The following is a 12,126-nucleotide window of genomic DNA, read 5'->3' on the forward strand; positions in this document are numbered from 1 at the left end:
TTTTATCTTGATTTGAGACTTTCAAATTTCATCCTATTTTCCACTAATTCAACAGGGAAATAATTATATATGAAAATTAAATTGAAATTCATCGTAATTTGGACCATGACAAATTTACCAATATATACTGTAAAGGTCAGATCCACTGGTATTATAACAGTGCGGTGCTTGAGCGATTGACCTTAGAAATTCAAATTCTGATTAATGATAATTTCACAGCCTTGTTTTATTACAAGGGTAAATTGTTTAGTCAGTGGACAGAAGAGTGTAAATCATGGGTCAGAGAGGATGCGATGGTTTTCGGTGGGTCAGACTGGATCACAGTGGGTTAAGTTTTCATTGACCCATACAATCTCTGGTCATAAAAGGAACATCTGCTATAGGTAATGTCTATCAGGAATGTGTCAACTTGATAATAATATAAAATATTAATAATATTATTATGATTATTATCATAAATGTGTTATAGAAAGATTTTTGTTTCATCACAGTTGCACATTTCTAACGCCATGTTACTGCTGAATCTAATTCAAAATACATGAACTATAATATATGTGCATTCTGATAAAAATAGTAAGGAATAACAGAGTATAGGGACATTGTCATCACGATACTAAACCAAAAACCATCAGTTCCTGAAGTAAAATGTTACCCTGTGTTTCCGTGATACCCTGGAAATAAATTCAGTTGCAATGTTCCTTTGTAAGCTGTTGGTTTATTTTAGTGTTTTTTAGGTTTTTTTAATTAACTTGTGTACAAACGTGTTTAAAGAAACTGATCCACTTTTCTTTCGAAGCTCTTTTGGTAATTGAAAATGTCCAACAGATGTAAGCATTCAATTAGTATTTGATATTGTTATTCGAAGACAAATGATTGAAATACAATGGGTCAGTATCAAGGTAATTTCCCACCTTTGAACATTAATAACTTATAAACTGTACAAGATAGAAAAAAAATTACACCACTAAATTTCTGAGCTCAAGCTAGTGTTATTTGATGTGGCATACACCCCCTTCCCATTAAAAAAAAAGACTTGAATCCAAAATGGCGGATTTGAAGATGGCGGCCATGAATGACATACACTCCAAAAGTTGCGGCCCCTCATCAAACCTCTGTTCCCATCATCACTTTTTACTTTTCCCGTCGATTTTCAAACTTATGCAGGTGTCCAAGGACTTTTGACTCACCCTGTACGTATCCTCGTATATACGTTTTGAATAAAATACTTTTATCTCTTTGAGTAGGTGGTCATTTCTTAATATGAATGTACACTCATGTCCAAAATTATTGTCGCATGTCTATAAATATGTTGTTGTAGGAATATAATTTGATAACGAATTCGCCCGGCATTTCTTATAATGTTAGTATGTGTATAATCGGCAAAAACATGTATGTGGCAAATTTCATGACAAAAGAGCAGTAAATAAGAACATTAAAACGGAAATAAAACTTTCTTGTCAATTTAGCAACATTTTGTTTTACACATTCTCATTTTCGTATTTATAATTATTTTCCTATGAAATTTACCACAAACATGCATTTCCCGATTGTACACATAGTATCAGTATTAAAAGTAAACTACAAAATCATCATCAGGTTATATTCTTACAAGAAGACAGTTATAGGTAAGCGACAATCATTTTGGACATGAGTGTACATAGAGTTTTAATTTCGTGAATAAAAGGCACTGATTAAAGTTTAAGTTAATTCATTTTTATTGCTATACACTTTGTGTACACTTAACATCATTTCCTTTTATAAATTCTGTATTAATTTACATGTTTTTAAAGTATTTTAAATAAAACTTATATTTAAGAGCAAAATAACTACACAAACTTAGTGCAGAAACCATTTCAAAATCATGATCTGTCTTTACAATGTATAAAAAATGCAAGTAAAACGCTCTTTATTTTAATAACTCGGAAACATTAAGTTTTGTGTAGCTATTTTTCGATTTAAAATTTTCTTTTTCTAATTTGTATTGGAATGTAATTACATTTTGGATAACCAAACTTTCAATTTAAGAACATTTAACAAACTTAAAATAGTTTTTGGGGAAAATAAATTAAACAATTCTTCATTAATTATGTTTGGAATGTTTTGCGTTTTCATTGATTGCACACCCACAATGCAACAGGAAAGAAAAAAAATGTAGGAATGGATGGATTTAAAACCAGTTGTTTATTTTAGAGAGAAGTGTTCCAGCGCTGTTAACCACCCTTCGCATCGGCTACCCAATGCGGTTGTTTGCCTCTGAATAGCCAATGAATTTTCAATTGCATTCAGTTCACCAAAAACATTCACTTCCCCCTCTCTTTCTTTTCACGGAAGTCCGGAAGGTGATTGACATGGTGGGGTCGTGGCCCCTCCCTGGAATTCAAGTAAATGAATAATTTGAATTAAGTTCCCGAACACGAGTAATATTTTCAAAATGGCATTGTACATTATTGTATTTATTTCTTTAAGTTTTCAACTTCTGTTGTGAAAAATACTTGTTATGTAACACTAAATGGTCATCAAAACAAAGCATTTTCCTTTTTTCTGAAACTGTCATGAATTTTCAATGACTGGCGACTTCTTTGCGCATCGTTTCCTTGTTCCGAACTGATCCTTATTTAAGTAAACGCCATAAATAACTTTAAAGTGTGAAATATCAAGAGCACAACTCGGATCTCTCCTGTGGAAGCCCCTTTTTTCGTATTTACGGAAGGGGAAAGAGTTCCTTTCCTCAGTTCTAGAGCTACAAACTCTGTGCCAAGAGTCTCAGACTCAGTGCAAGCTATGTGAGTTTATAGTATGTTGGTGTTTTCGATATTTTTGGAATTTTCGTGTTTCCTCCAATAGATAGCCTATCCAAATCTTTCGCCATTACTCCACTGGGTAAACAGTTAAGAGAATGGATCATTTTGGTATTCGAGCTCTTTAACGTACGTACTTTCGAAACTCATTCTTGGAATTGAAGTTGGTACAACTTTCTTTAAAATTGATATTTCTGTGAAATGAAGTTCGTATTATAGGGCAGTCTTTATAATGTTTTACGTTGCAACAATGTGAGGTGAGAGGATCACCTGACTGACAGCGGTCACATGGTTTCAAGATAAAATCAATTCAAGAAATCAAGAAGTGCAATTGTACTGTGATATGCAAACTGAAATCGTTTCGTTTATGCTGCAGATATTGCCTCTTCTGCAGCTGGTTGCAAGAAGTAGTAAGGATGAGCCACATTTCCAGCAAGACGTGACCCTTCCTCGTTTTGCTCTCTCAGTCATAAACTTTCTGGATCAGGAATATAAAGGGATAGAGAATATCGTCGAGGATCCACACCATGGCCCGCAAGGTAACCAAGCCGGACCCTGTGTGACTTGTGGCTATAGGAGCATGTCAAGACGAAAGTGTACGAGGGAAATTCAACAAATCTCGATAGTCTTAAAACAAAGATATTTGCAGTCATAGCGTCTATTTTGTATAAGCAGCGTCAGTTCGGACCGCCATTTTGTATAAGCAGAGTCCATTTTGTATAACAGCGAGTCCATTTTCTGTGTTTCAGGACGAAATTGCAAGAATAGTGCCCCGTTGGAGATATGGCGGTGAGGACAACACGCAGGCAGTGTTGTCAGATAAAACTTGAAAGATTAATAATGAATTAAAAATGACTATAAATCATTGCTTTAACGTCTCACGGAAACGCCATTTAGGGTAAAGTGAACGAATGATTAATGAAAGAGAACGATTAAGAAAGCATTGTTGGAAAGAGAATGCAGGAGGAAAGGGAGAGAGAAAATCTACGGACGTAATATTGTTGTCCACCAGAAATTCACATTGCGTGAGATGGAACCAGGAATCCATCGTTTCAGAGGTGAACACTCTACCACTACGAAGTCGCCATATATCTTCTCCGTACTTAAAGAGCAGTGATATAAGGAAACTCTTTTCTCACCCTGTTCTTTTATATACTGTTATAGATTGGTTCAAAAGGTCATACAAAAGTCGAATTTTCACTGATAGCTGTCAGCATTCTGAACAAAATAGTGTTTGCTAGTGTAAATATGTTCTTAATAATTAAGTCGATGATTTTAGAAAGAATCTGAGTACATTTTGTGTCGCTTTGATATGTAAGAGAAAAATTATTTAAACCCAGGACCTTTCTTACCCTTCAGAAAAATGTGACTCGGATCATTTGTGCTGTGCTCGATTCAATTGTCACCGATGTAATTATTTCCCAACTAAAGCCTACAGTAGTGAGCAAAAAAATCAATGTCCAATATGATTTCTTGAGCCAATATCTAACATGACATTGAAGAGTAGAGTGAATGCTTTCAGTTTATTTAGCTTTCCGTATCCGCGAAGATATTAAAATAGTCGCATGGATAAGAAAGATGAAAGGAATGACAGGCATTATCGTGAAAATGAAGGGATTCAAATAGCAGTAGACTAAACGTATTATTGCAAGAAGAGAATAAGCGATGGACAAAAGAAATTATTGACTGGATACAAAGAGACAATACACTACATAGGAAACGCCCTTATAGAAGATGTGACGGAATCAAAAAAGCGCTGCAGAGTAACGTGGGAAAGACTTACCAAGAGTCGGAGAGACGTTCATCCAGCAGTGGATTGAAGATTAGCCTGTCTCTCTTAACTCTACAGATTTCCGTCGCATTTCCGGAGAAGGTTTTTGAGCTTGAGCTTTGGAGTCTTTAGGCATCAGCGAGGTTATGAAGAATAGGAGGTATTGCCCTCTCTGCTGATCTAATGGTTAGCGTGCCCGCCTTTGGTGTACGGGATCCCTGGTTCGATTCTTGATGAAAGAACTTTGAACAGATTACAGTATCGGATTCCACCTTAAACTGTAGGTTCAAGTGATATATAGCCTTTGCTTTCAAAAGGGACTTTAAAACTTAAATAAACAATTACAATTTCAAGGAGACGAGTAAGTGTTAATGTGGGGTTGAATATTTTGCAGTTACTGGATATCATCAAGTAAGGTCAGCCTGCATGGTATACACAGTTCACCATCACAGTATTTCATCTACATGATTCCTGTATTAGAGGACTGTGACAGCTGTTTATAAATAATCCTGTGTATTTCTCTTTAATTTTGTAAAAGAACTATAACGCAACTCTTTATTCACGAAACAAACCTTTCTTCCTCCTAAAGGCTTCTTTCACCATTCCTTTTCTTGCTTTTATTTCACGTTTGCACTTCATATTATCACTAATAATACTACCCAGGTATCGAAAACTAGTCACCTGTTGTATTTTCTCCCCTCCTACTTCTATATTTGACACCGACTGCTTCTACCAATAATTATCTGGAAGAAATATAATAGTGGAGAAATATTAATTTACGTCTATAATTTACTTCCTGAGTAATGTAAGCATAATTGCACAGTTCTTGTGGTGCAATCTTAATGTTCAGCCTATTCTTCTAAGTCATCTTTTCATTTCAAGTATTTACTAATCATTTTATAGCTACACAACAAACCGGCCATCTTTCTCCTACTTTATAGGCTTGTCTGTTTTACCGTAAGTGGGTACAACTTCACTCAGACATAGAGATATAATTAAAGCATACCTTTAAACACATTGGAAAGTTTGAAATTTAAATAACTGTTCACACCGACCGTATAATTTGAATTAGAAGTAAAGAGGTGGTGATAGTATTTGCTTCTAAGATAAATTATAATCTCTCTTAGAAAAAATATTTATGGGAATGCGAATAATCATTTTACAAGACAGCTAAGAGAGGGGAAGATGAATCAAAAACTCTAAACTTTCAGAAGAGTCCTTTAGAGGCATAGATATGATTAAAATTGCCAATATAATAATGTAAATTCTCACTTTTCCCATAAATGTATGACAATATTAACTGACTATACGTACGTTGCATTCAGGCTGCTACATATGCATGAATTAACCAGCAACATATGCTATCACAAAGATGATCTTATCTCCGATGAAGGAATGGTCGATTAACGTTTAGTCGACTGTTTATCAAATGTCAGTTTGATTTTACCACTCAATTACCGCTATCCGACTGGTATCCTTTTATAATGCTAATATCATCGCATAATCTGTCCGTAGCGCGTTGGAATTCCGCTCAAGGCGTTGATATTATATATCGCCTTTTCATCATTAACATCCAATACGCATCGCTTCCTTTAGCTTAAAAAGCATAATTGTGCGTTATAAAAGTCAAAATTTAATACAACTTTCTTTCACTATTACTTAATTTATGTAATGTTCGACGATCATTCTTTCAATGTCAGTTTACACAAGAACTCAATCTGAGTACCAAAGGTGAACCAGGTAACCATTCGATAATTTCAGAAAATCTTTCCAAAAGTAGTGTTCGTGGAGTTTCTCGTCTCGTCTCGTCTAGAAAACAACAAAGAATTAAATTTTCCATCTCAAGTCGAGACGAGACATTTTACGAGTGTCGTGACCAGCACTACTTTACCCAAGTCTTAGTTCTCAAACACTGTTCTAGTGTTATATATGGTGCATACCATAAGATATATAACTTGATACACTGATTATACGAACACAATGAAGGGAATTTATCAACGTTTATAGATACGAAAGTCGTAATATAATATTCTTCAATAATAAATATTGTTTAAATGTTGTAGTATCACACTTTTCGGGGACCTCATGTGACGCGAATAATTCTGATCACTTCTAGACGAAATTAAGAAAATAATCAGGATATAAATTTTATACCTAAATTTACGAAGCGAGACGAGAAAAGGTTTTCGAAATTCGAGACGGGATGAGAAATACTTTCTGGAGAATCGAAAGGAGAAACATTCTTTCTCGTCCTGTGGGCGTGGGCAACACTATAGAAATGTAGTGATGACGCCGGGGGATTTTTCCCAAACCGTTTATGATGTCACGAAAAGAAGAAACATATCTGAGAAAATCTAATAATAAATGGTAATCTCTTCATTTTCTATTCTTTTATAAGCGCTGGAACACTACATCTCCTTCTTTTGATATTAAGAAAACAAAATAACTTCGATACTTACTCTGGACAATAGAACATAATTAACAGTCCAGCAATAATAAGGAATGTAGGGAAACAGTATTTTACGTAGTATAAAAAATGTTTTCCTCTTTGTTATTTATAACAATTGAATAAAATTGTTTCCAGGCAGTTTTAATACAGCTATTTAAACTTCCCAGATATTTCACAATTCTATACATTTCAGATGTCCATTAATTACATCAGAGAAGTCCCTAGCAGCACAGCCAGTAGACCCAATAATGATAAATGCCAGGCTATCAATTACCAACGTGAACTTTATTTTGTAATTAATTAATTTGCTGAGCGTTTTCCAACCAACTTAATTACGGCACTAAATCTAATCGAGCAAAATCTTTTCGTGTATACAAGACAAAAATTAACTAAAGAACCAAAGTTATTCATGGTACCTGATAATATATAGGAACAATAATAAAGTCGTTCATGATACGTAGGAACAAAAGTAAATGAAGATCACAGGTGAAAAAGGAGGTAAGTCAAGAAATGTTCGAAAATGAGTTAAGAGCAGAATTATATAGCCTGAAAGATGGACTGAATCCCACAGTAAGAAGAAGGTTAGTAAGCAATTTACTGCTAAAAAAAAATTCGCCCACAAGGAAGAAGTAGGTAAGTCGCAGGAAAATAGGGCAATTGTGTAAAGTTATAAGAAACTGACTTTTCTCCTTTTTTTCCCTGTAGTCTTCAAATCAAAGTCATTCATGGTATGTTGGAAGACGACGATAAATTAAACTCGTTCGTTGTCTGGGAGAATAAAATTAAAGTCATTCATGCTATGTAAGAATAGGAATTAATTAAAGTTATTTACAGTACGTGGGAACAAAAATTAAATTTGTTAATTCCATGTAGGAACAAAAATAAAGTCGTTCATGATACGCAGGAATAAAAATTAAGTCATTCATGGTATGTAGGGACAAAAAATAAATTAAACAATAAGGATTGTATGTTCCGGACGTATCAAGGAACGCAATAAGTTGGATTCAAGTAGTTTTCTTAATCATTGAATACTCTACTTAAAACTCCAAAAGCGTAAGGAAGCACATTCTCTTTGGTATGAAATTTATTTAAAGCCTTGAAACTTCTCGATCATCTTCAATAAAAATCACTGGAAACATATTTTATTCTTAACAAGACCACGAAATGTTGTGATGTGTTAATGTTTGCACTTGTACAAACATAGATTGATGCAACCAATCAGAGGTTCAGAAGCATCTAAATACTTGTTGTCGTTGCTCCAATGGGATCCTTATTTCTTCAGAAATGAAACACAACTGAAAAAAGAAATAAACAACGAAGAAATGAAGATCTGGAATTATCCTTTCGTTTCAATTATCCTTCGTTATTAGTGTCGATGGTTATTGTTCCATCATGGCGGAATCGTCCCTAGGGAAGTAGTTGGAGGTCATGGAGCAGAGATGGTCGATGGGGTTCAGCGAGGGGGGCTGTTGGTGGTGCACGACGAACAAATGATTGGCGGCGTCCATCGATGACGATGAGAAAGGGAATCCAAGGATGGTATTGGCGTTGCCCATTTCGCCACGGTCACCTGCCGGCGGAACACACAACCAAAAGAAAAAAACCAAACAATTCCAAACAGATTCAATGACAACAAACAGATCCTGTAGTTTCTAAAGCAACAACTTGACTTTATATTAGAAGCAAGGGAAAGAGTTAAATATCGACAAATGAAGAAAGCTTTTCAATTGATCCAAAAAAGTCAAGATGATCCTTTAGAAATACAGGCTTCAAATATAGTTTAGAATAACTTATTTTCTAATTTTAGACATTGTTTTCTAAATTCATAAAGTCCCTATTACCTGCTACTTTTATATATCTATGTTGAATACCTACGCCATTCTGTAGGGAGTTTCCTTCAGGATTTTATTTGAAACAAACTGGAACTTTATTTTCCTGATTTTACTGACTTTATTAACTCTAGTTAAATGTCTATTGCTTTTCAAAATGAATTTGCAGTACGTATAAATCTATTATATAATGAAATTTCTGAATAACAAACACCAACTATATGTCCGTAATACAGATGTTACACAAATGTAGATTACTCACAGATCATGCGGTATAGTATAAATACATTACTTATAAATGTAAATATAGGTTAATATCTAAGTACTGTACTCGGTTTTTCAATTGCTAGAGAGGGAAATATCCTCTGTAAAGAAACAAAAGTATCCCTGAGGGATGTGTTTGTATGGATGTCTGCTGCAAACAATATTTCATTTATGGTAAATTCTCTTCTCAAGTACATGGTATCCCCTCTAAAAGTCCTTTAATTCGCATATTGAGTGTGCAAAAAGTAAATGTAACGCAATAACAGCATGCAACATTATTATTAAATACAGAAAAAACAGATACAAGATACCAACCATGATGATTTATGAATTTCTTGAGGACAATGTTTCGGCAGTTGCCTGCAATGGAAGTATATCCTGTAAATACCAATTTCTGTTAGAATCTTGTTCTACTAATACAATGTCGCAGATTTATTTATTTTATTTATTTACATTTCAGAAAGTATCTTCTGTGCTAAATAGTACGAACTGAGAATAACTTCTGTCCATTACAAAGAGGATACCAATATATTTGAGTAAAACAATGGTGCCTATGTCCGTATCTGAGAGTCTACGTTGAAGCAGGGACGGCACTAAGGGTGGGCGAGGGTGGGCGACCGCCCACCCAATGAATGGCCTTGCCCACCCATCCGCCCACCCCAACAGAAGTAGGATAATGAAGGTGACATCCTGTACTTCAAAAGCAATAGGTATTACTATTGATTGTAATGTAATAGGTTCTAGGACCCTGTTTAACTCTGCAATGAACAATGATTTTATTTACAAATTAATTCCAGATACAGTTGAACGCCAATTTACACTGGAATAAGCCGTCTTCACCCTAAAAGTGAACATTTCCTCTCATTTGAGAAAATTGAACCACTTGTGCTGTACGTCATTATGGATGTGATGTCGATAGTGTAGAGTAGTGATGAGCGCAAGAGTCTTGGCCTTGCAGTTTTTGCAAGAGTCTTGCATGCAAGACCAAGACCAAGACCAAGGGGTGCAAGACCAAGACCAAAACCAAGACTATACCTGCAAAACCAAGACCAAGACTCTTGCGTAAGAGTCTTGCACAAGTACCGGTACTACTTTATTTTTTTTATATAGAATCTAAAAAAGAAGGGGGAAAATCAGTACGTCTTCTACTTGAACTTCTTGGCTTCAGTAAAAATGCTGCTGGAGTGAATGTGTTCCCAGTAGTTTATGCAAGGCGTGTGAGTCGATCTGCCCCTGTAGCATGTATGTCGTTTTCTGGATTGGTTGCTTTCATTTTCTGTAGACGTTGCTCGTTTTCAAGCCACAGATGTGTCATATTGAGCCATGTGAGCTTTTTTGGTAGACAACACCGTGTGCATTGGGTTTTCTCGGGGTTTTTCCATTTCCTCCTTTTTTCATTCCAACATTTCAGTTATTTCTCATCATCAGCTAATCTACCACTATTGGCAGGTTACTTGCTGCAACTGAGAAACTTCGATGTAAGGTGGTCCTCAGGTAGTCTCTTCGTCTTGACGTAGCAATTTTCTGTTTTAATACCTTCCTTCAACTACAGTCTCCTTCGCTCTCTCCCTCTCTTTCCTTACACCATACCCTCTAGCACGTCCCTCATAATATAGTTCCTCCTCAGCCAATATCCTAACCAGTTCCTCTTCCTCCTCTTAACAATATCTAAAATTCTTCTTTTCTTCCCCTACTGCTAATATTTCTAACACCTCATTCGCTTTCCGTTCAACCCAGCTAATTCTCTCCTTTTTTCTACATGCCCACGTTTCGAAAGCCTGCAATTTTTAATCGCTTTTGCGTAATGCCAAATTTTCTGCCCCATAGCGTACATATTGGAATCAGTAAAACAAAATCTCGATATTTAAATGAAAGTTTGTTCAATACAAAGATTAGCTAATCGTGGTTGAAAAGAAAAAATCTGACGCCTTTAGAGTGTAAAAATAATTTTGCAATTCATGGCATTTCAATAATCTGTGACGTCTTGATTTTCTTTCATGCGTCTCAGGGGTAGCCTCTCCAGTTTGGGAACCAATGGAGAATTAGATCTGTTTAAAAAGTATAAAAATATTACGAAACGTTGTAATTTATCTTACCCATTGAAAAAAAAAAGCCTATGTTGTACACTATCATCTTATTTACACGAAGGTAAACTATATTACATTTAGAAACATACATTGTATTTTTGTTACTATTGGCGCATTGTAGAATTTATCCAGAGTAAAATTTACCTATGAAAAGCATAAGCTTTCATAAAAGCAAGACTTGCAAGACTCTTGCAGCAAGACCAAGACCAAGACTGGGTGTGCAAGTCCAAGACCAAGACCAAGACTGGATGTGCAAGACCAAGACCAAGACCACCCCGGTCTTGGTCTTGGTCTTGCATTTGCTCATCACTAGTGTTGAGGTGGAAATGAAACTTCTTCCGAAAGTTTTGAAACGTTATGAGGAGGAAAAGCAATACAAAATTACCTCCATTTCTCAGTTTACTGAAGTGATGGATCCTTTCAAAATTGCTTTTCATGAAATTCACAAATTAGCCGTAATTGCTGTCACCATTCCTCTATTAAAGTGCAGGTATAAAAGTTTATTGTAAGCTTGTTCGTACCATGTGATCAGCCCTTCATAGTTTAAAATACATTGTTGTTTCTGTGGATCATGATGAAGTTTTGTTAATTGCTGTTTACTTCTTTATCCAATCTAGGCCTAGGAGGGAAAACAGTGCAGCCACCACATCCAATATTGCAAACGTAATGACGTTGCTCAGTAATTAGACATATTCCAATATAATCACATAGCTTAGATAATAATATAAATTAGGAAATTTTAGCGATTCGAAAGGTTTTTTGTACCCAATGTACGTAAATACGGGACATTTTGGCGTCCCGGGAGAATTTTCGGGACACCGGGAATGGTAGTGAAAAAACGGGACAATCCCGTTTTTACGGGACGGTTGGTCACCCTAGCAATAGCCTATTTTAGCCTTGTTTTACTTTACATATTTATTGTGTATTT

General features: G+C 35.4%; 1 protein-coding gene across 3 annotated transcripts in view; it reads right to left on the reverse strand.

Moving 5' to 3' along the window:
- Nucleotides 1-1,699: 1,699 nt before the first annotated feature.
- Nucleotides 1,700-12,126, reverse strand: part of LOC145689825 (LIM homeobox transcription factor 1-beta) — a 140,151-nt gene continuing 129,724 nt past the window's right edge. For all 3 annotated transcript variants that reach the window (XM_081764038.1, XM_081764037.1, XM_081764039.1), the window contains exon 7: nucleotides 1,700-8,588. In XM_081764038.1, the coding sequence (XP_081620164.1) occupies nucleotides 8,398-8,588 (191 nt within the window). In that variant the 3' untranslated portion in view covers nucleotides 1,700-8,397. The remainder of the gene's footprint in view (nucleotides 8,589-12,126) is intronic.

The sequence above is a fragment of the Thermobia domestica genome, chromosome 7 (genome assembly GCF_964235325.1).
Source record: "Thermobia domestica chromosome 7, izTheDome1.hap1.1, whole genome shotgun sequence".
In the NCBI taxonomy this organism is placed as follows: Eukaryota; Metazoa; Arthropoda; class Insecta; order Zygentoma; family Lepismatidae; genus Thermobia; species Thermobia domestica.